Source organism: Giraffa tippelskirchi, chromosome 7 (genome assembly GCF_054371585.1).
Source record: "Giraffa tippelskirchi isolate mGirTip1 chromosome 7, T2T-mGirTip1v1.2.pri, whole genome shotgun sequence".
Lineage (NCBI taxonomy): Eukaryota > Metazoa > Chordata > Mammalia > Artiodactyla > Giraffidae > Giraffa > Giraffa tippelskirchi.
In genome coordinates, this window is record NC_137281.1 from 142,786,155 (window position 1) to 142,809,676 (window position 23,522).

Below are 23,522 nucleotides of genomic sequence, written 5' to 3' on the forward strand. Positions count from 1 at the left end.
GAGTTCTAACTCAGAGAAATTTTCCCGTTGTCCTTTGTTTCATTTTTACGTAGAAAGTCTAAGGATATCTAAATATTGCCCTCCTTGTTAAAGAAATATAGATATAACCCTAACTGGAAATTAGTTTTAATACTTTTAACAATCTTATTTGTAGATATAAAGGGGACTTAAAATAATTTAGCATTTTTTAATCCTTTCTTGTAGGATCAGATGACAACAATCTGAATTCCATCTTTTATGAGCATTTAACCCGATCCCTACAACACAGTCTGTGTGGTGATTTGCTCCTTGGACGGTGGGGAAACTATAGTACTGGGGACTGTTTCATTCTTGCCTCTGACTACCTCAATGCGTTAGTCCACCTTATAGAGATTGGAAATGGGCTGGTGACTTTCCAGCTACGGGGACTTGAATTCAGAGGTAAGACATTACCTTTAATTTCTATAATGTACTCCTGTGACATCTAAGTTTTATGTGTTTACATCTCAAATAGAAAGTTATAAAATAAGATTCATAGTCTTGGAATTGTGGAAGGAGAAAAGCTATTAAAGAGTAATTACTAGTTTTTTTCCAAATTTCACATTCAGAGAACAATTTTTTGCAGTATGCTAGGTATGTAAAGGTTGTATTTATAGTGTATAATACACTTGTTTTCCTGGTGATAGTGAATTTCTGTTCTGTGCTTGCCCTCTTGTTTGTCTCTTTGTGATTAGCTGCGTATGTTCATTAGAGGCAGAGATTAGCTGAGTTACTTTCATGTGGTTGCCATGCTATTGTCTGCAACCGTTTTTTTTAATTGAGTTGAAATTCACATAACATCGATTTTAAAGTGAACAAATCAGTGGCATTTAAGTACATTCATGATATTGCATAACCACCACCTCTGTCTAGTTCCAAAGCATTTTCATCATCCCCAAATAAAACCTCGCATCCATTAAGCAGTTATTCCCTCTTCCCCCACCAGCCCTCAACAGTTTTGTATACTGACAAGTGAAGCTATTTTTACACAAAGAATTGTGCGTTCAAAAACATATCAGCTTGATGTTATCAACTGCTATAAAGTGAACGTCTTGTAAGCAGAAATGAAAACTTGTTTCATAGGAATTGAAGGAGTCCTATTAGTGCACATGTTTCCAACCTAGGGAACATTTGGACTGGAACGTTCTTAGAGAAAGCTTTCAAGCAGTGTTTTGATCTATTCTAAGAAGTACCATAGGTGTTTTTAACTTGAAACGGGAAATAAAGCATTTGTCTAAACAAATCAGGATCAAATCAGACCTGTACCCTATAGCTTTATTTTTGCCATAGTATTGCATCAGAAAGTTTGCACCTTTTTCATGTAATATCTTTGTTAATGAAGCAAGTGCTTTTCCAAAGTTACTCCATTCATCAGAAATAAAATTTTACTTGTGTAACTCTCAGGGTAGTAAATGTTAATGTTTGCTATTTGTTATTTATTTGTAATCCATTCTCTCTCTTTTTCAAAATGTCCTGTTATCTTATGATTTGTTCCTGACTCTCCATCAGAAGCTCAGGACCTTAATTCCGTCTCTTCTAGGATCTTAACCCACTGCTGTTCAAATTGAATGCAATTGGTCTCATCCAAAAGTTGGTACCCCCTCATCACTACAGATAACACTGCTGTAACTTCACTTTCTTTTTAAATTGCTGGCACCTGAAGATTTCACCTTTGCTTTTTTTATTTTAACTTTTTCTTTAACAAATATCTTGTGTGGAGGCTATTTTATCCAGCATTTCTGTGTGTGTGAATTGGAAGGGAGTACTTCTTACTGCTCATTCCATCAGATTAGTCAGAAATGCTCCAAATCAAAAATCAATCCAAATTTTCACTCTCCCAACCTTACTCTCCGGTATCAAATAGATTCAAATAAAATTTTGGATAAATCTTTCTCATTCAAACTCTCATTAAAAACAACTCAAATCAGTTTGGGAATGCAGTACTTGTTACTTTCTGAAAGTGAAAATGTTAGTCGTTCAGTCATGTCCAACTCTTTGCAACCCCACGAGCTGTAGCCTGCCAGGCTCCTCTTTCCATCGAATTCTCCAGGCCAAAATACTGGAGTGGGTAGCCATTCCCTTCTCCAGGGGATCTTCCTGACCCAGGGATCAAACCCAGATCTCTCACATGACAGGTAGATTCTTTACCATCTGAGCCACCAGGGAAGCCCCATGTTACTTTCTGAACTCATGTTGAGTTTCAGTAGCAAGGGGCCCCTGTAATTCTTCACTCAGCCATAGTGATTCTTTTTCTTAAGGTAAATTCAGTTATGTCCTTTCCATGGTTAAAATTTTCAGTGGTTTTTTTATTGCATTTAAAGTAGAATTCAAACTCCTTAACATGTCCTACAGCAAGATCTGTCCTCTGCCAGTTTCTCCAGCTTACTTTATTAGCACCCTTCTCATCCACTCTAGCCACACTGGCCTTCCTTCAGTGCCCTAGCTATGCTGAGTTCTTTACTAAGCCCTTCTTATCACTCTCCTTTTGCCCAGAAAGTACCAGCCATCTCCTTTCCTCCCACCAATCTTCCACCTCTAGTTCCTTAATTATCTTTAATAATTAGAATAACTGTTAGAATTATAATTTTATATTGGTTTGTGTTTATTTGTTTTTAGTTTATTTCTTCTGTAGCCCAGGGGTTGGCAGACTTCTTCTGAAAAGAGCCAAGATAGTTAATAGTGTAGGCTTTTGTAACCATGCACATTCTCTGTAGCATGTTCTTTGATTTTTCTGTTAAACAACCTTTTAAAAATACCAAAACCACTGTTAGCTTGAATTTGGCCCAGGGCTGTATTTTGTAAACCTTTGCTGTAGATTATAAACTCGTCAAGGACAGGAATCCTATCTGCTTCATTTGTCATTGTATATCCAGCACCTCTCACAGCAGATAGCATAAGATGCAGAATTACTTCCTTTCATAAAATGATTAAATAATCTAAACAATAGCTTTTTCTCCTTTCTCTTCATTCCAGAATTTTGATGAGGAATTATTATATTCTTGCTCAAATGCTGTTGTGATCTTTGGTTATTTTCTTTTCTTCACAGTGTTAGACCCTGTTCCATCTATATACTTCCTAACCCTCGAAATATTAATTAAGAGTGTTGTCAGTCTTTTGCCAGGCAGATATTTGGATCTGCTGATCCTTTTGATGTGTTTTCTGATTTATATTCCATTAAGCCAATTTAATTCCCTTGATGTTATTGTCTGTCTTAGTGGATACTAAATTTTAAGTGACATTTAACTAAACTTTCTTAATCAGTTGTTTATAGGCCTTCATATTTTTCATTTCCATTTTTATTTTACTGACATCCTCAAGATTCTTTTCCATGTAAATTTTATGTCTAATATTTGAGTTACCAATCATGTTTTTCATCTATCAAAGTTTTCTGGGATTTCCCTGATGGTCTAGTGGTTAAGACTCCACCTAGCAATGCAGGGGATGCAGGTTGGATTCTTGGCCAGAGAACTGAGATCCTACATGCCGAGGGACAGCTTAGCTTACCACCTGCCGCAACGGGAGAAACCCACATGCTGCAGCGAGAGATCCTGCATATAGCAGCTGAGAATTGACACAGTCAATAAATAAATATTTTTCTAAAACTTTTTTCTGGTTGTAGCTTCTGCCAAGTTTGTAAATGGTACTTTTGTTTTTAAATGTTACTTCTACCAAATACAGTTTTCCAGGTCAGACTTTATAGGTCAAAAATTTTTATGCTGATTGGATTCCTTTCAGTTTTTACTCAAATTTATTTTAACATGACTGGTTTTCATGTTAGTTTTACTTTTTGTTTTTTTTACCCGTTATATTCACTATGAAGTGACCGAAAGATCCAGCTAATCCAGGAAACAATCAGTAATAGTTCCTTTAGAATTTCAAGTTTCAATTCTTCTTCAGTTATTAATATTCCTATGCTTATTGTTGACTTCATTTTCAAGTGAAATGTATGACTCAGGCATGTCAGGGTAGAAAATGTTCTTGAGGTTTGTAAGAGTAAAAACACCCCACAATTAATTCAGTTATTCTATTTATTCTGCTACTATGAACATGAACCTCATTCTGTCTCTCCTGAGAAAATGTCAAAATCTGTAAATTCCCTCCTGCCCCATCTCCTTTCTGTATACTACTAACAGAGTCATCTGCACAAAATATAGCTCTCTTTACGTTATTTCCTTTACTGAAAAACCTTTAACTGACTTTGTAGAAAGATGACATAAAATGAAGTAATAACATATAAAATGTAAGGAATAGACCCTACTTCATGCCACAGTTTTGAAAACCCAGCCTCAGGAAGTTTCTTCTAGAAATTGAATAATTCTTCTGCCCTCTCTAGTCTCATATAGATAAAGGAAGGAAAATTTCTCAAGGCTCTTTTTATATAAAACCAATGTAATGCTGATGTTGAAATATGACTGAGCTGGCTTAAAAAGTAATTGTAACTGTAGTTTTATGACTATAGAATCAAAAATCCTCAGAGCCCAGAGTACAAACCAGTAGTACCTTAATTTTTGGGTATCTCTCACCAATTCAGCCATTTTTCATTTTTTAAATTAAGTATTAAAAGCAAGTTGATTAAATTTCATTTTCATTATTGGTTAAAAAAATACTTTATAAAATTACATACATCCTTATTCTTTAAAAAATGTATGTATGTGTCTGTAGTCATGTGTAATGATTAGCCACAGCATGCATTTCTGTTTGTGTCAGTGTCAGCTTCAAGATAATTTTTCTTGTCACCACTGTGTAGCACTGTTTTGGAAGTGCTCGTCAACGTAATTAAACAAGAAATGAAATAGTAAAATTGTCAAAGGCTCTGGAGTACTAAACAATATAGCTCATTAGCTTGGCCAAGCTTACCTCTTTAGTCTTATCATTCATCATACACCACCACACCACCATCACCAATGGGGCTAAATTTCATGACATCTTTTTCTCTCAGAGCAGTTTTTCAAATATGCATGTTGTATATGTTCTGTTTAAAATAAAAAATGTATTATAACATCCCACTTATTTTTGTTGTAATGTAACTTTAATATGTCCTGGAGAAGGAAATGGCAACCCACTCCAGGAGGTTGCCATTTCCTTCTTGCCTGGAAAATCCCATGGACGGAGGAACCTGGTAGGCTACAGTTCATGGGGTCCCAAAGAGTCAGACACAACTGAGCAACTTCACTCACTTCTCAACTTTAATATATAGCTTTAAAATTACCCATAATCACTCTGTAGTCCTTGTATAATGTAAGGAATTTGCAGATTAAAGGAAAGCAAGACCACAGAACAAAATAAAAATTAACATTAACGTGATGGATGATACTTTGTTGGCATAGATGGCTGTGGCTCTAATTCTTTATTTAATCTGACTTTCTGTTTTTATTTCACATATTCTCAGACCCGAATGTGCTGGTACACATTCTGATTCTGCAGAAGATGAAATGTGTACTATGCCTCTCTCCAGGAGTGTCCTGCAGTTTGTTAATGCACAGTCTAAAGTGGATCCAACACATATTCTCAACTGCTATAAACTAAATGTGTTTTTATTTAAAGTGTCTCATATCTTTGAAGCAGTCTTCTTTCCAGTCCATGGTGTACCCATTTGCTGTAAGAGCTTTCTCTCTTTCTCTGTCTCTCTAAGGTACTTACTGTCAACAACGGGAAGTGGAGGCCATTACTGAAGGTGTTGAGGAAGATGAAGGATTTTGCTGTTGTGAACCTGGCCATATTCCTCATGTGCTTTCATTTAACGCTGCGTTTAGCCAGCGCTGGCTAGCTTGGGAAGTGATAGTCACCAAGTACATTCTGGAGGGTTATAGCATCACTGACAATAGTGCTGCTTCTATGCTTCAAGTCTTTGATCTTCGGAAAGTACTCACCACTTACTATGTCAAGGTAAGGGTATGTGCCTCTTTAGAGCTTCTGGTGTCAGAGGCTCTTTTTTTTTTTTTTTTAATATATATATGTATATATTTACTGTTGCTGTTTTAACTTGTGCTTTGCTTTTTCATAGTGATAGAAATTTTCTAGTATCCAATAGAGTTAGTAAATTATACCTATGAAGATCTTGTGGTTTCTTTTTTTAGTGAAACTTTATTACATTTGTTCATTAATATTATTAATAAAAACTATTATCTGTGAACATCTCTTTTAGGCACTATATTAAAGAATACACACACACATGCATGCATGTCTATATACACCTATGTATATCTTAGCTAATTCTCTAAAGGAATATTACATTCCTGTTCTACAAATAAACAAGTTAAGGATCAAAAGTTAACTTGGTCACAATCCTCTAACTAGCAAGTGAAATCAGGAATTTAAAACCCAGGTTTGACTGACTCTTTAGCCCTTGCTGTTAACCATTGCTTTCAGAAATCTGAATGAAAGTATTGTATGATTTGGGAGGTCCCCTGAAACACCATCACGTTTGACACCAACTGCAATTTCAGGGTCTCTGAGACCACAGTCAAGTTCATTAATATGCTAGAAGGACCCTTAGAACTCAGCAAAGCCATTATCCTCGTAGTTAGAATGTATTACAGTGGAAGGATACAGAGTCAAGTCTGCCCAGGAAAGAAGCACATAGGGCAAAGTCTAGAGACCCTAAGGCGTGAACTTGCAGTTGTCCTCTCCCAGTGGACTTGGGCAGACAATGTTTATTCCTCCCAGAAACAACTGAGGCAATACCTTCAGACTGTTGCCAGCCAAAGACGCTCACCTGAGCCTCAGTGTGCAGAGTTTGTATCGACACACAACCATTTAGACTTGCTCGACCATCCACATGACCAGCCTTACTCTCCAGATTCTCTAGAGCTCATGGTTCTAAGCCTCCAGGTAAATAAATACTCTCTTATCAGGCAGGACATTGCAAGGGATTAGAGTTGAACTTCCAGAACCCAAGTGCAAAGGCCAAACCTCTCTGAGCAAGGTTAGCTTTTTACTGCACAGGTATTCTGTTTTTTTTCTAAAGATTTTGCAGATATACAACATGGTTATCGCTAGAGGTTTATAGGCAAAGCCAACATTTTCAAAAGGAAAACATATGCTAAATTTTCATGATTCATGTGTTATTACTTCTGTGTACCACCTTATTTGTGTTGATTGGTTGGGTTGAAGCCTGAGTCTTCTGTTTAATTAATGTTTGGTTAAACCCAACCTCAGGAAGTTAAAGAGATTGACTTTACAACATTTTTTATTAATAACGTGTATGTGTGTGTAGCATTTCCTATCTCTAAATATGTGTTTCTTTTGCTTTATTTATTTGTTATATTTTTATAACTTAATGTAGGATCACAGGATAGCTTAATAGTTCTCTGAGAAATTTCTCAAAATAAATGCACCACAATAAAGGTTTTTCACCTCTCTTGAAAGATCATAAATTCAGTAGATGGGAATTGTTTTTAGAATATTTTAAAGTTAGTAAACTAATGTCACTTTGATTCATATTATCAGTATAAACAATTAATTTAATGAGATATTGGTGTTAATTCAGATTGTGATTTAGCCTGAGGTTTTTTATCTTTTTTCTCATTAGGGTATCATTTATTATGTTACAACCTCTTCTAAACTAGAGGAATGGCTAGCTAATGAGACAATGCAGGAAGGACTGCGTCTGTGTGCAGATCGAAATTATGTTGATGTGGATCCAACATTTAATCCAAACATTGATGAAGACTATGACCATCGACTGGCAGGCATATCCAGGGAGAGTTTCTGTGTGATTTACCTCAGCTGGATAGAGTACTGCTCTTCCCGAAGAGCAAAGGTGGGTGATCTACCTCAGCTGGACAGAGTACTGCTCTTCCCGAAGAGCAAAGGTGGGTGATCTACCTCAGCTGGACAGAGTACTGCTCTTCCCGAAGAGCAAAGGTGGGTGATCTACCTCAGCTGGACAGAGTACTGCTCTTCCCGAAGAGCAAAGGTGGGTGATCTACCTCAGCTGGACAGAGTACTGCTCTTCCCGAAGAGCAAAGGTGGGTGATTTACCTCAGCTGGACAGAGTACTGCTCTTCCCGAAGAGCAAAGGTGGGTGTTTTACCTCAGCTGGATAGAGTATCAGTTCAGTTCAGTTCAGTCTCTCAGTTGTGTCCTACTCTTTGCGACCCCATGAATCACAGCACGTCAGGCCTCTCTGTCCATCACCAACTCCCGCAGTCTACCCAAACCCATGTCCATCGAGTCGGTTATGCCATCCAACCATCTCATCCTCTGTCGTCCCCTTCTCCTCCCGCCCCCAATCCTACCCAGCATTAGGGTCTTTTCCAATGAGTCAACCCTTCGCATGAGGTGGCCAAAGTATTGGAGTTTCAGCTTCAACATCAGACCTTCCAATGAACACCCAGGATTGATCTCTTTTAGGATGGATTGATTGGATCTCCTTGCAGTCCAAGGGACTCTCAAGAGTCTTCTCCAACACCACAGTTCAAAAGCATCAATTCTGCGGCGCTCAGCTTTCTTCACCATCCAACTCTCACATCCATACATGACCACTGGAAAAACCATACCCTTGACTAGACGGACTTTTGTTGGCAAAGTAATGTCTCTGCTTTTAAATATGCTATCTAGATTGTCCATAACCTTCCTTCCAAGGAGTAAGCGTCTTTTAATTTCATGGCTGTAATCACCATCAGCAGTGATTTTGGAGCCCAAAATAATAAAGTCTGACACTGTTTCCACTGTTTCCCCATCTATTTCCCATGAAGTGATGGGACCAGATGCCATGATCTTAGTTTTCTGAACGTTGAGCTTTAAGCCAACTTTTTCACTCTCCTCTTTCACCTTCATCAAGAGGCTCTTTAGTTCTTCTTCACTTTCTGCCATAAGGGTGGTGTCATCTGCATATCTGAGGTTATTGATATTTCTCCTGGCAATCTTGATTCCAGCTTGTGTTTCTTCCAGCCCAGCGTTTCTCATGATGTACTCTGCATATAAGTTAAATAAGCAGGGTGACAATATACAGCCTTGACGGACTCCTTTTCCTATTTGGAACCAGTCTGTTGTTCCATGTCCAGTTCTAACTGTTGCTTCCTGACCTGCATACAGGTTTCTCAAGAGACAGGTCAGATGGTCTGGTATTCCCATCTCTTTCAGAATTTTCCACAGTTTATTGTGATCCACACAGTCAAAGGCTTTGGCATAGTCAATAAAGCAGAAATAGATGTTTTTCTGGAACTCTCTTGCTTTTTCCATGATCCAGCGGATATTGGCAATTTGATCTCTGGTTCCTCTGCCTTTTCTAAAACCAGCTTGAACATCTGGAAGTTCACGGTTCATGTATTGCTGAAGCCTGGCTTGGGGAATTTTGAGCATTACTTTACTAGCATGTGAGATGAGTGCAATTGTGCGGTAGTGTGAGCATTCTTTGGCATTGCCTTTCTTTGGGATTGGAACGAAGACTGACCTTTTCCAGTCCTGTGGCCACTGCTGAGTTTTCCAGATTTGCTGGCATATCGAGTGCAGCACTTTCACAGCATCACCTTTGAGGATTTGAAATAGCTCAACTGGAATTCCCATCACCTCCACTAGCTTTGTTCATAGTGATGCTTTCTAAGGCCCACTTGACTTCACATTCCAGGATGTCTGGCTCTAGGTGAGTGATCACACCATCGTGATTATCTGGGTCGTGAAGATCTTTTTTGTACAGTTCTTCTGTGTATTCTTGCCACCTCTTCTTAATATCTTCTGCGTCTGTTAGGTCCATACCATTTCTGTCCTTTATCGAGCCTGTCTTTGCATGAAATGGATAGAGTATAGCTCTTCCCAAAGAGCAAAGGTAGGGGTTTCTTTGTTTCGTTTATACTTCTCTGAGTCTGTTTTTCCAAAGAGGAAAGAATACCTCTATTTGTTATTATATCAGTTTTTCTAGATTTTCTTCTTTCAAACTTTCTGCATAAGAGGACCTGTGTGGTTCATAATGGTTGGGCCAAACCAACTCTATTAAAGCAGATTAGAAAGAGAAGCCTCCCTCATTCTTTCACCTGCAGTGTCACAGTCTCACTGTCTAAATAGCACCACCTCTACCTGTTCACGCACATACATATACGCTGTAGATTACATGTAGAACATTCTTAAAGACTGCATTTTGGAGCACCTCCAGCCCCAAGTCCCCAAACACACGTACGAGACTTATGGATAATTTAATATCTTTGTCCCAAATCCAAAGTCTAGACCAGTGCTAATAGAAGCTTCTGCAATGATGGGAACATTCTGTGTTGTTCCAGTTTTGTAACTACTAAACCCCCCACATATGGTGGATTATGAGACACTTGAAATGTAGTCAGTATGACTAAGGAAATGAATTTTTTAAGTTTTATTTAATTTTAATTGATTTAAATTTAATAACTCATATAGGGTAGTAACTACCATACTGGGCAGTATTCATCTTGATTATTGACTTTAAAATGTTAACATGGATAAAAATGATGTAGGAATGAGTAAAAACACAGGTTCCTGGGCCTTGCCTGTGAGATTCTGATTCTGTAAGTCTAAGCTGGGAACCCAAAATCTGTATCATGCTGGGTGATTGTAATTCAGGTGGTTCCTAATCCACACTTTAGAACAACTTGTCTTATCCTAAAGGAAAGGTGAGTTGTAGACTTCTCCAGCTACTGTTTTCCTGCTAGGTCTCATGGCTCTTGTGGCAGTGTTGCTCCTTCTGATTAGACCCCATGTACCATAACCACAGTACCAAGGCCTGTGATTCCAAAAGCTAACTCCTCTATCACTATTGCTTCCCAAGCAAAAGTCTTGTGTATTTGAACCATTGGTATTCTATGTACAGGATTATTCTGTATCATGGAGCATAGGGAGCCAGTTTGACAACCAATGCCTTTATTGTGGTCTGGGATGTACACACTGACGAACTTTAAGTGTAATGCCTTGTTTAGTCCTTCTTTTACAGCTACTCAATTAGAGTAAGGCACCCCATCGTATCAGCCCGTTTCTCTTGACTTCATCAGTAAGAAAGGGAGCATCCTATAATTCCCCTCCGAACACTGACCTTTGAGCTTTTATATTGGATGCATAGTAGATACTGAGCAGAGTCGCATATTTTTAAAGAAGAAGTAAGGAATAGAATAAAGTAACCTCATGAGAGCTCAGAAAAAGGGTCAGTGGACAATGTCTGGAAATAGAGGACCTCAAAGCTTACCATCTCTTCTTTTAAACACATAACACGCAGTTTGTTTTTTGTTTTTCATAAATGAAATATACGTAAAATGCTTTGCATGCTACTCTCAGATCCTTGGACTTATTTCTTGGGGCAACAGGGGACAGGGAGTGATCATATTATTCAAATAGCCTTTCTCTGGCTTAGACTATATTGGTTACTTTTGTTTAACTGTGGTCACCTGGGCTAGGAGCTCATTGTCTTCCCACTCAGAAATAGGCTCCATTCTTTCTAAATTTAAGGAATACATAATCTCTTAGCGATTATTACTGAGGTCATGGATATATAATAGCTCAAGGAAGTCATTCTCTTAATTGCTAATAAGTCATATTCAAAAGGTTTACCTCCAAACTTGGGTATCCCCAGTCTCTTCTGAGAGCTTTCTATCCCTGGGTCATTATGGCTTATAGTCGACTCTTGTAGTCCTCTTTAGGAGAAAATTATCAGGAAAGATAATTCCTTCATGCTCCAGTTTTTTTAAGTTGAACAAGATTATCCCTGCCTCCTTAGAACCATGCATTTTGTTTTCTGAATCACCATTCCCGGAAGAGCCTCTTCCCAGGGAAGTTAATTAAAGCAGAAAGATTTGCTGACTCTAGATTGTTGTACCCTCACTTGAATGTTAATAAAGTTGCCTTCAGACATTTTCCCCCCATAGTTTCCTTCCAAGATAGTTTTCTAAGTTGCATGTTGTACAAAAATAAAAACTCATTCTTTCTACCTTCTCTCATTATCTGTATTCTTGGAGGAAATAATCTTTCATACAATAGCTGTACCTGTTTTCTAAAGAGCTTGAAATAATGTTTTTTGTAAGTGTGGCCCTAGATTAACTGCATTAAAACCACCTGGAACACTAGACTGCAAGGATTCTTCTCAGCTTGACTTTGCTTCCTGCTTCTTAAGTGACCATAATTTTCTTTCACCTTTGTTAGTGTTAGCAACCAGTCTGAGAATTTCTAATTCAGTTGAGGATATAAGACACATGCCTTCTCCAGCATAACAAAATAGAGCTACTATGGTTGAACCAATTTTTTTTTTTCCTTTGAGTACATTAGCAACGTGGCTACACTTCCTCTGGCTTGCATTGTTTCTGATGAGATGTCTGTAGTCATTCTTATCTTTGCTGTTCTGTACAAATAATAAAGGCGCACCTCAGATATATTGCAGGTTTCATTCCAGACAACCACAGTGAAGCAAATGTCACAGCAAAGCAAGTCACACAAATTGTTTGGTTTCCCAAACAGTTGTAAATATTATGTTTACATTTTACTAAGTGCCCTTTTAGGCTATTTGCATCAGATGACTAGAATCTTGGACATATGATGCAAACGGCCAACTCATTGGAAAAGTCCCTGATGCTGGGAAAGATTGAGAGCAGAAGAAGAGGGTGGTCAGAGGATGAGATGGCTGGATGGAATCACCAATGCAATGCACGTGAACTTGGGCAAACTTCAGGAGATGGTGAGGGACAGGGAGACCTGGCATGCTTCAGTCCAAGGGGTCACAAAGAGTTGGACACAACTGGGCGACTGAACAACAACATATCAAGTGTGTGATTACGTTATGTAAAAAATGTAATGATATACATTACTTAATTTAAAAATGCTTTATTGCTTAAAAAAATGGTAGTCATCATCTGATCCTTCAGCAAGTCATAATCTTTTTGCTGGTGGATGGTTTGAAATATTTTGAGAATTACCAAAATGTGACCCAGGGACGTAAAGTGAGCAAGTGCTGTTGGAAAAAATGGTGCCAATACACTTGCTTGAAACAAGGTTGTCACAAACCTTCAGATTAAAAAACTATATAGTATCTGCAAAGCACAATAAAGCAAAGTGCAATAAAACAACATATACTTGTATGTGTCACGTAATAATATGGTTTTTTTTTTCCCCCACTGGCGCATTTTAAGGTTTTTTCTCTTCATCACTGGTTTAAGCAGTTTATGCTGTTTTCTTCATGTTTCTTGTTCTTGGAATTCATTGAGCTGCTTGAATCCCTAGATGTGTATCATTTTCATCAGATTTGGGAATATTTCAGTGATTGTTTTCTCAAAATATTTTTCTATTTTCCTCCTTCGCTTTGTGGGGGGACTCCAATTACATTTATATTAGGCTGCCTAAAGTTGTTCTATGACTCGCTGATGCTCTGTGATTTTTTTTTTCAGTCTTTGTCTCTGTTTAATTTTGTGTAATTTCTGTTGATATATTTTTAGATCATTTATTTTTTTCTTCTGCATTACTATCATTACTCTCATCCAGTGTATTTTTTCTATTCTCAGTGCATTTTTTTTTTTAATCTCCTGAGGTTTAATTTGTGTCTTATATAGACCTCCATGTCTCTACTTAGCATCCTGTCTTTCCCTGTCTTTTTGAATGTATGGAATAGTAACTCTTTCAATATCCTTGTTGACTAATTCTAACATCTGTATCATTTCTGGGTCAATTTTGATTGACTGATTGATTATTTTTCTAATTTTGGTTTCTATTTTCCCGCTACTTTTGCGTGCCTGACAATTTTTGATTGAGTGCTAGACTTTGTGACTTTCTCCTTGATGAGGCTGGATATTTTTGTATTCCTATAAATATTTTTTCTTTAATTTTCTTTTTTAAATGTAGACCATTTTTAAAGTCTTTATTGAACTTGTTACAATATTGCTTATGTTTTAGTTTTTTGGCTATAAGGCATGTGAGATCTTAGCTCTCTGACCAGGGATTGAACCCTGACCCCCTGCATTAGAAGGCAAGGTCTTAACCTCTGGGCCACCAGGGAAGTCCCTAAATATAATTTTTTTAATCTTTAAAAATTTATTTGGTGGCATTGGGTCTTCATTGCTGCACATGGGCTTTCTCTAATTGTGGCAAGTGGAGGCTACTCTCTAGTTATAGTGCACAGGTTTCTCATTGAGGTGCCTTCTTTTGTTGCAGAGCACAGACTAGAGTACAGAGGTTCAGTTGTTGCAACTCTAGGGCACGCCGGCTCAGTTGTGGCTCACAGGCTTAGTTGCCCCACAACATGTGGGCTCTCCCCAGACCAGGGATCAAACTCATGTCCTCTGCGTTGGCAGGCGGATTCTCAACCATTGGACCACCAGGGAAGCCTCCTATAAATATTTTTGAACTTTGTTCTGTGACAATTAAATTCCTTGGGGACAATTTGATCTTTTCAGGGTTTACTTTTAAGCTTTCTTAGAAGGGACCAAAGCAGCCTTTAGTCTGGGGCTATATTTTTTTCCCATTACTGAGACAGTATTCTTTTGAGCAGTGTAGCCAATCATAGAACTTTCCATTCTTTCTGCATTTTTCTGTTGTTTTTTTCTTGGCCTTGGGCCTTGGCTCATGTGCTGGTCAGTAATGTGCTGAATTCACAAGGGGCGTTCTGCAGGTCTCCAGAGCTTGATCTTGGTGTAGCTCTATCCTCCTTGGCACTGTGCCCTGCAAAACTCTAGCCACCTTGACCTTCCCATACTCCCAGCTGTCTTCTCAACCCATAGATCGCTAGGCTCCTGCGTTCCTCTTCCTTATACTATGGCCTGGAAACTCTTATAGGGCTACCTCATTTGTTTCCCGTTTCCCAGAGATTAGTATCCAGTGTTTCAATATATTCTTTTCTTAGTCATTTCAGGTGCAGGAGTGTTGTTGTTCAGTTGCTAAGTCCTGTCCGACTCTTTGCAGCGCCATGGACTCCAGCACGCCTGTCTCCTCTGTCCTCCACTGTCTCCTGGAGTTTGCTAAAATTCATGTCCATTGAGTCGGTGATGCTATCTAACCATCTCATCCTCTCCTGCCCCTTTCTCCTATTGCCTTCAATCTTTCCCAGCTTTGGGATCTTTTTTTTTTTTTTAAGTTATTTATTTTTTATTGAAGGATAATTGCTTTACAGAATTTTGTTTTCTGTCAAACCTCAACATGAGTCAGCCATAGGTATACGTATATCCCCTTCCTTTTGAACCTCCCTCCCATCTCTCTCCCTGTCTCACCCCTCTAGGTTGATACAGAGCCCCTGTTTGAGTTTCCTGAGCCACACAGCACACTCCTGTTGGCTGTCTGTCTCACACATGGCAGTGTGAGTTTCCATGTTACTCGTGTTCCATGTGTCTTGCCCTCTCCTCCCCTCTCCCCATGTCTGTAAGTCTGTTCTCTGTCTATTTCTCCATTGTTGCCCTGTAAATAAATTCTTCAGTACCATTTTTCTAGATTCTGTATATATGTGTTAGAGTACGATATTTACCTTTCTCTTTCTGACTTACTTCACTCTGTATAGTAGGTTCTAGGTTCATCCACTTCATTAGAACTGACTCAAATGCATTCCTTTTTATGGCTGAGTAATATTCCATTGTGTATATGTACCACAGCTTCTTTATCCATTCATCTGTCGATGGACATCTAGGTTGCTTCCATGTTCTAGCTATTGTAAATAGTGCTGCAATGAACAATGGTATACATGTGTGTTTTTCAATTTTGATTTCCTCAGGGTATATGCCTAGGAGTGGGATTGCTGGGTCATATGGTGGTTTTATTCCTAGTTTTTTGAGGAATCTCTATACTGTCTTCCATAGTGACTATATCAATTTACCTTCCTACCAGCAGTGCAAGAGCATTCCTTTTCTCCACATCTTCTCCAGCATTTATTGTTTGTAGACTTTTTGATGATGGCCATTTCATGTGTGTGTTAGTCACCATCTGTATGTCTTCTTTGGAGAAATGTCTGTTAACGTCTTTTTCCCACTTTTGGATTGCGTTGTTTGTTTTTCTGGTATTGAGTTGTATGAGCTGCTTGTATATTTTGGGAATTAATCCTTTGTCAGTTGTTTCATTTGCTATTATTTTCTCCCATTCTGAGGGTTGTCTTTTCACCTTGCTTATAGTCCTTTGCTGTACAAAAGCTTGTTTAAGTTTAATCAGGTCCCACTTGTTTACTTTTGTTTTTATTTCTTTTCTCTAGGAGGTGAGTCATAGAGGATCTTGCTTTGATTTATGTCATCAAGTGTTCTGCCTGTGTTTTCCTCTAAGAGTTTTATAGTTTCTGGTCTTACATTTAGGTCTTTTAATCCATTTTAAGTTTATCTTTGTATATGGTGTTAGGAAGTGTTCTAGTTTCATTCTTTTACATGTAGCTGTCCAGTTTTCCCAGCACCATTTATTGAAGAGGCTGTCTTTGCCCCATTGTATATTCTTGCCTCCTTTGTCAAAAATAAGATACCCATAGTTGCATGGGTTTATTTCTGGGCTTTCTACCTTATTTCATTGATCTATATTTCTGTTTTTGTGCCAGTACCATACTGTCTTGATGTCTGCAGCTTTGTAGTATAATCTGAAGTCAGGAAGGTTGATTCCTCCAGCTCCATTCTTCTTTATCAAGACTGCTTTGGCTATTCGGGGTCTTTTGTGTTTCCATATGAATGGTGAGATTTTTTGTTCTAGTTCTTTGACAAATGCCTTTGGTAATTTGATAGGGATCACACTGAATCTGTAGATTGCGTTTGGTAGTATAGTCATTTTCACTATATTGATTCTTTCTACCCAGGAACATGGAATATCTCTCCATCTGTTTATGTCATCTTTGATTTCTTCCATTATTGTCTTATAATTTTCTATGTATAGTTCTTTTGTCTCCTTTGGTAAGTTTATTCCTAGATATTTAATTTTTTTGTTGTTGCAATGGTGAATGGGATTGATTCCTTAATTTCTCTTTCTGATTTTTCATTGTTAGTATATAGAAATGCAAGTGATTTCTATGTATTGATTTTGTATCCTGCAACTTTGCTAAATTCACTGATTGGCTCTAGTAATTTTCTGATACTATCTTTAGGGTTTTCTGTGTACAGTATCATGTCATCTGCCAACAATGAGAGCTTTACTTCTTTTCTGACTGGATTCCTTTTATTTATTTTTCTTGTCTGATTGCTGTAGCTGGGACTTCTCAAGCTATGTTGAATAATAGTGGCAAAAGTGAACACCCTTGTCTTGTTCCTGACCCTAGGGGAAATGCTTTCAGTGTTTCACCATTGAGAATAATATTTGCTGTAGGTTTATCATATATGGCCTTTACTGTGTTGAGGTAGGTTCCTTCTGTGCCCATTTTTTGAAGAGTTTTAATCGTAAATGGGTGCTGAATTTTGTCAAAGGCTTTTTCTGCATCTATTGAGAATATCATATGGTTTTCATCTTTCAATTTGTTAATATGGTGTATCCCATTGATTGATTTGTGTATATTGAAGAATTCCTTGCATCCCTGGAATAAACCCAACTTGATCATGGTGTATGAGCATTTGGATAATGTTGCTGAATTCTGTTTGCTAAAATTTTGTTGAGGATTTTTGCATCTGTGTTCATCAGTGATACTGGCCTGTAGTTTTCTTTTTGTGTGTTGTCTTTGTCTGGTTTTGGTATCAGGATTTGGAAGTATTCCTTCCTCTGTGATATTTTGGAAAGAGTTTTAGAAGGATAGGCATTAGCTTTTCTCTAAATGTTTGATAGAATTCCCCTGTGAAGCTACCTGTTCCTGGGCTTTTGTTTTTTGGGAGATTTTTGATCACAGCTTCAATTTCAGTGCTTGTAACTGGGTTGTTCATAATATCTATTTCTTCCTGGTTCAGTTTTGAAAGATTGAGCTTTTCTAAGAATCTGTCCATATCTTCCAGATTATCTATTTTATTGCCATATAGTTGTTCATAATAGTCTCTTATAATCCTTTGTATTTCTGCACTGTCTGTTGTAACCTCATTTTTCATTTCTAATTTTGTTGATGTGATTCTTGTCTTTTTTTCTTGATGAGTCTGGCTAAATTTTTGTCAATTGTTTATCTTCTCAAAGAATCAGCTTTTAGCTTTATTAATCTATACTATTGTTTCTTTCATTTCTTTTCATCTATTTCTGCTTGGATCTTTATGATATCTTTCCTTCTACTAATTTTGGGGTTTTTTTGTTCTTTTTCCAGTTGTTTTAGGTGTAAAGTTAGGTTGTCTATTTGATGTTTTTCTTACTTCTTGAGGTAGGATTGTATTGCTATAAACTTCCCTCTTAGAACTAACTGCTTTTGCTGCATCCCATAGGTTTTGAGTTGTCATGTTTTCATTGTCATTTGTTTCTAGAAATATTTTGATATCCCTTTTGATTTTTTTCAGTAACCTGTTGGTTATTTAGAAACGTGTTATTTAATCTCCATGTGTTTGTATTTCTTAGTTTTTTTTCTTGTAATTGATATCTAGTCTCATAGCATTGTGGTCAGAGAAGATGCTTGATAGGATTTCAATTTTCTTAAATTTACTGAGGTTTGATTTGTGACCCAAGATGTGGTCTATCCTGGTGAATGTTCCATGTGCTCTTGAGAAGATGATGTATTTTTCTGCATTTGGATGGAATGTCCTGAAGATATCAATGAGATCCTTCTCATCTGATGTGTCATTTAAGACTTGTGTTTCTTATTAATTTTCTCTTTTGGTGATCTGTCCATTGGTGTGAGTGGGGTGTTAAAGTCTCTTACTATTACTGTGTTACTGTCAGTTTCTCCTTTTATGTCTGTTAGTGTTTGTCTTATGTATTGGGGTGCTCCTATGTTGGGTGCATAGATAGTTACAATTGTTATATCTTCCCCATGGATTGATCCCTTGATCATCATGTAGTATCCTGCCTTATCTCTTGTAATCTTTATTTTAAGGTCTATTTTGTCTGATATGAGGATTGCTACTCCAGCTTTTGCTTCCCATTTGCATGGAATATTATCCTCTAACTTTCAGTCTATATGTGTCTTTAGCTCTGAAGTGGGTTCCTTGAAGACAGCATATATATGGGTCTTGTTTTTGAATCCATTCAGCCAGTCTATGTCTTTTGGTTGGAGCATTTAATCTATTTACATTTAAAGTAATTATTGATATATATGTTCCTATTGTCGTTTTTTTAGTTGTTTGGGGTTGATTTTGTAGATCTTTTTTCTTCTCTTGTATTTCTTGGCTATATAAGTCCCTTTAACATTTGTTGTAAAGCTAGTTTGATGGTACTGAATTCTCTTAACTTTTGCTTGTCCGAAAAGCTTTTTATTTCTCCATCAATTTTGAATGAGATCGTTGCCGAGTACAGTAATCTTGGTTGTAGATTTTTCCCTTTCAGTACTTTACATCCTGCCATTCTCTCTGGCCTGCAGAGTTTCTGCTGAAAGATCAGCTGTACGGGGTTTCCCTTGTATGTTACTTGTTGCTTCTCCCTTGCTGCTTTTAATTCTTTCTTTGTGTTTAGTCTTTGTTAGTTTGATTAGTGTGTGTCTTGGTGTGTTTCTCCTTGGGTTTATCCTGTATGGGACTCTTTGTACCTCTTGGACTTGATTGACTATTTCCTTTTCCATGTTGGGGAATTTTTCAACTATAATCTCTTCATAAATTTTCTCATACATTTCTTTTTCTCTTCCTCTTCTGGGACCCCTATAATTTGAATGTTGGTGCATTTGTTACCATCCCAGAGGTCTCTGAGACTATCCTCAGTTCTTTTCATTCTTTTTACTTTATTCTGCTCTTTGGAAGTTATTTCCACCATTTTATCTTCCAGCTCACTGATTTTGTTCTTCTGCCTCAGATATTCTGCTATTGATTCCTTCTAGAGTATTTTTAATTTCAGTAATTGTGTTGTTTGTCTTTGTATGTTTATTCCTTAATTCTTCTAGGTCTTTGTTAATTGATTCTTGCATTTTCTCCATTTTGTTTTCAAGGTTTTTGACCATCTTTACTATCGTTATTCTGAATTCTTGTTCAGGCAGTTTGCCTATTTCCTCTTCATTTATTTGGACTTCTGTGTTTCTAGTTTGTTCCTTCATTGTGTCGTATTTCTCTGCCTTTTCATTATTTTTTTTTTTAACTTATTGTATTTGAGCTCTCCTTTTCCAGGCTTCCTTCAAGAAAAGTTGAATTCTTTCCTTGAAGAAGGTTGAATTCTTTCTTCCTTTTGGTTTCTGCCCTCCTAAGGTTGGTCCAGTGATATGTGTAAGCTTCGTATAGGGTGAGATCGTTGTTTGTTTGTTTTTCCTCTGATGGGCAAGGCTGAGTGAGGTGGTAATCCTCTCTGCTGATGATTTTATTTGTATTTTTGTTTTGTTTGTTGTTTAGATGAGGTGTCCTGCACAGGGTGCTACTGGTAGTTGGGTGATGCTGGGTCTTTATTCAGATGGTTTCGTTTGTGTGAGTTCTCACTATTTGATACTCTGTAGGGTTAGTTCTCTGGCAGTCTAGGGTCTTGGAGTCAGTGCTCCCACTCCAAAGGCTCAGGGCTTGATCTCTGATCAGGAAGGAGGATTCCACAAGTGGTTTTTTATGGCATTAAGTGAGATTAAACCAAATATCCAAAAAACGAGAAACCAAAGATGAACCCCAGACAAATGGTAGTTACAAAATTAGGCAAATAATAATTAAAATAATGTAATATACACATAGACACTCATGAGCAAAGTCAAAACAGTCCAATAAATATAAAGTACAGTAGATTGATCTGGCGAACAAAGGAAATCAAATATGTTGAGAGGAAAGGAAAGTAAGAAAAAGAATAGATATGCAAAGTTAAATAGAGGTAGATGAAGAAGACTTATATGAAAGATTTATATTAAAGATTATCTGCAAGGGGAAAAGACCAGTAGCAAAGGCAAACAATGGAATAAATATAGAAAACATATAATAGGTTTTAAAAAATTAAAATTATAAAAAAGAGGGGAGAAAAAGAAAACTCCACAGAACTGCAAAAGCCCAACATAGAGGTAGAAGTTTATAACAATAAAAAGTGTGACTGAATATACACATATACGTATACACCCGTAAGCAAAATCAAAACAGTCCAACAAAAATAAAGTAACAATAGATTGACCTGGCAAACAAAGGAAACTAAGAGTTGTATCTACCAGAACAAAACTAACTAAAGCACAAACTAGAAAACAAAACTAAAGCAAGGTGCCAATTGGGGAATCAAGCAGTGAACATAAAACTAACAAATATGTTGAGAAGAAAGAATAGAGAAGAAAGAAAGCATAGATATGCAAAGTTAAAAGAGGTAGATAAAGAAGATTTATATATGTTAAAGATTAACTGCAAGGGGAAAAGAACAGTAGGAGAAGCAAACAAAGGAGTAAATGTAGAACAAATAATTATAGGTTTAAAAAATTAAAATTAGAAACAGAGAAAGGAAAAAAAGGAAAACCCCACAGAACTGCAAAAGCCCAACATAGAGGCAGAGGTTTAGAACAACAATAAAAAATGTGACTGAGGAAAAAAAAAAGCTCAAAAGCCTAATTGGATTTCATAGTGCCAATAAAATCGACAACTACAACAGAGGGGGAGAAAAAAAGAAAAAAAAATCCAAAAGAATCTACAGAACAAGTCAAAACATACGAATAATGTTTTTCTTGAATCACTGCTGTCAAGAGTCCTTACCCTTGCTGGGAGTCACAGTCCACCTTACCTCCCTAGGATGCTCTCCAACACTGGACCTGCTGTGGGGGCAGCTCAAATTCTAATCTGGTCCTACTCCTGTGTGTTCTTGCCTCCAGTGTCCACAACTATCAGAACTAGTGCATTTTCTTTTGTGGGAGCTCTCAATGACCTTTTATGTATTCCATAGACAACAGAGTCTGCCTAGTTGATCGTGTGGATTTAATCTGCAGCTTGTACAGCTGGTGGGAAGGTTTTGGGTCTTCTTCCTTAGCCACACTGCTCCTGGATTTCAATTGTGGTTTTATTTCCACCTCTACCTGTGGGTCGTCCACTGGGGCTTGCTCCTGAGGCTGCCCTGGAGGACTTGAGTTTGCTCCTGTGAGGGCCAGGTGTGGGGGCGGTACAGCTGCTTGGGTCACAGGGGTTCTGGCAGCACCAGGTACTCGGGAGTTAGCGGCTAGGGCAGCAGGAAATATAGGGCTCTAGAAGGGTATGGCAACCAGTATTGTCCAGTATGCTCCAGTATTCTTGCCTGGAGAACCCTTCTCCCTGACAGAGAAGCCTGGCAAGCCACAGCCTACAGGGTTGCAAAGAGTTGGACACAATCGAAGCAACCCTGCAGGCATAGATGCAAGACTTTTTTTTGCCTGTGGCAGCTCTGCCCCAGTGAGAGTTGAGTGTGAAGGTGGCACAGCTGCTTGGTTTGTGGGGACCCGGGCGGCCCCAAGTGTGCAGGGACACGGACTGCCTCCACTGCAGGAGTTATGGGTCTATCAGAGTCTTTTTTCGGAGCCTCTTTTAGCTGTCGATCAGGCCTCTTTGGCCAGCCTTTCTCCATAGCTCTGCCCATTCAGGCACTTAGCTCCCTCGCCTCGGGTCCTTCTCTGTTGTTCAGTGCATCAGGCACATAGAGGGGACCCCTGGCTGGGGTCCTACTCTGTAGATCGGCACATCAGGCACTTAAAGGGGCACCCTGGGTGGGGTCCTGCTCATTAGTTAAGTGCGTCTGGTGTTTGATGGGCCAGCCTCTCTATTGTTCAGCTGCTGTTCAGCTGCCGCTGCTGACGGTGTGGGGAGAGAGAGGCTATGGTGGTGGCTCCACCCCCTACGCGTGACTCAGCAGTATCGCCTTGCTTCCATGGCTGCCCGACTTTTCTCCACAGACATTTCCCACCACCATCTCCTCCCTCACATCCCCTCGATCCGTCTCTCCGCAGTCAACAGCAACCCTCGCCCTAGGATTGCTACACAATCCCTGAACTCCAGCTCCCAGCCACTACGCCTTCCAGGGGACCAGCGTTCCTGTCCGGGATATGTATGGCTGTGGCAAGGACTGTGTGATTCCTATTTAGGCTGTTGCAGATCAGCTGTTTCACTCTCAGCCTTGAATGTTTCTCCTCTGACTCAGAGAATTGCCCCAACGTGGGGATCGGACCCCTGCTTCACTTCCCCCACCCACCAAGGGCAGGTCCAGTCCTACTAACATTCCACTTTTCCCTAGTTCCTTTGTCCTACTGAGTTTTGCGTGGTTCTATATGTACTTTCCCACTGGTCAGGTACTCCTGTCCGCTCTCAGCTGGCGTTCTGCATGCACTTCTGTGTCTGAAGGTGTATTCCTGATGTATCGTGGAGAGAGAGGTACTCCACGTCCACCTGCTCCTCCACCATCTTGTTCTCCCAGGATCTTTTTCAGTGAGTTGGCGCTTCACGTCAGGTGGCCCAAGTGTTGGAGCTTCAGCTTTAGCACCAGTGTCTTTATTACTGTGTCATGACCAGTTGCAGAAGCCTGAACTAAATTAAAAAAAGATTTTTTTCGCTATAACAGAAGCAGTACATTTTCAGCATATAGAGTTGACTGGGTCGGGGAGAGAGGGAAACAGAAAAGAGAGAAACATAGGATCTCCTTCACAGTTAAAATTAGCTAAATTACCCAGT

At 38.5% G+C, this 23,522-nt stretch overlaps 1 protein-coding gene across 8 annotated transcripts in view; it reads left to right on the top strand.

The window, feature by feature from the left end:
- The window catches only part of PCNX1 (pecanex 1), a 175,377-nt gene that overhangs the window by 133,244 nt on the left and 18,611 nt on the right, over window positions 1-23,522 (top strand). For all 8 annotated transcript variants that reach the window (XM_081508889.1, XM_081508892.1, XM_081508893.1 and 5 more), the window contains 3 exons: window positions 205-420; window positions 5,651-5,904; window positions 7,550-7,780. In XM_081508889.1, coding sequence (XP_081365015.1) covers window positions 205-420; window positions 5,651-5,904; window positions 7,550-7,780 — 701 coding nt within the window. The remainder of the gene's footprint in view (window positions 1-204; window positions 421-5,650; window positions 5,905-7,549; window positions 7,781-23,522) is intronic.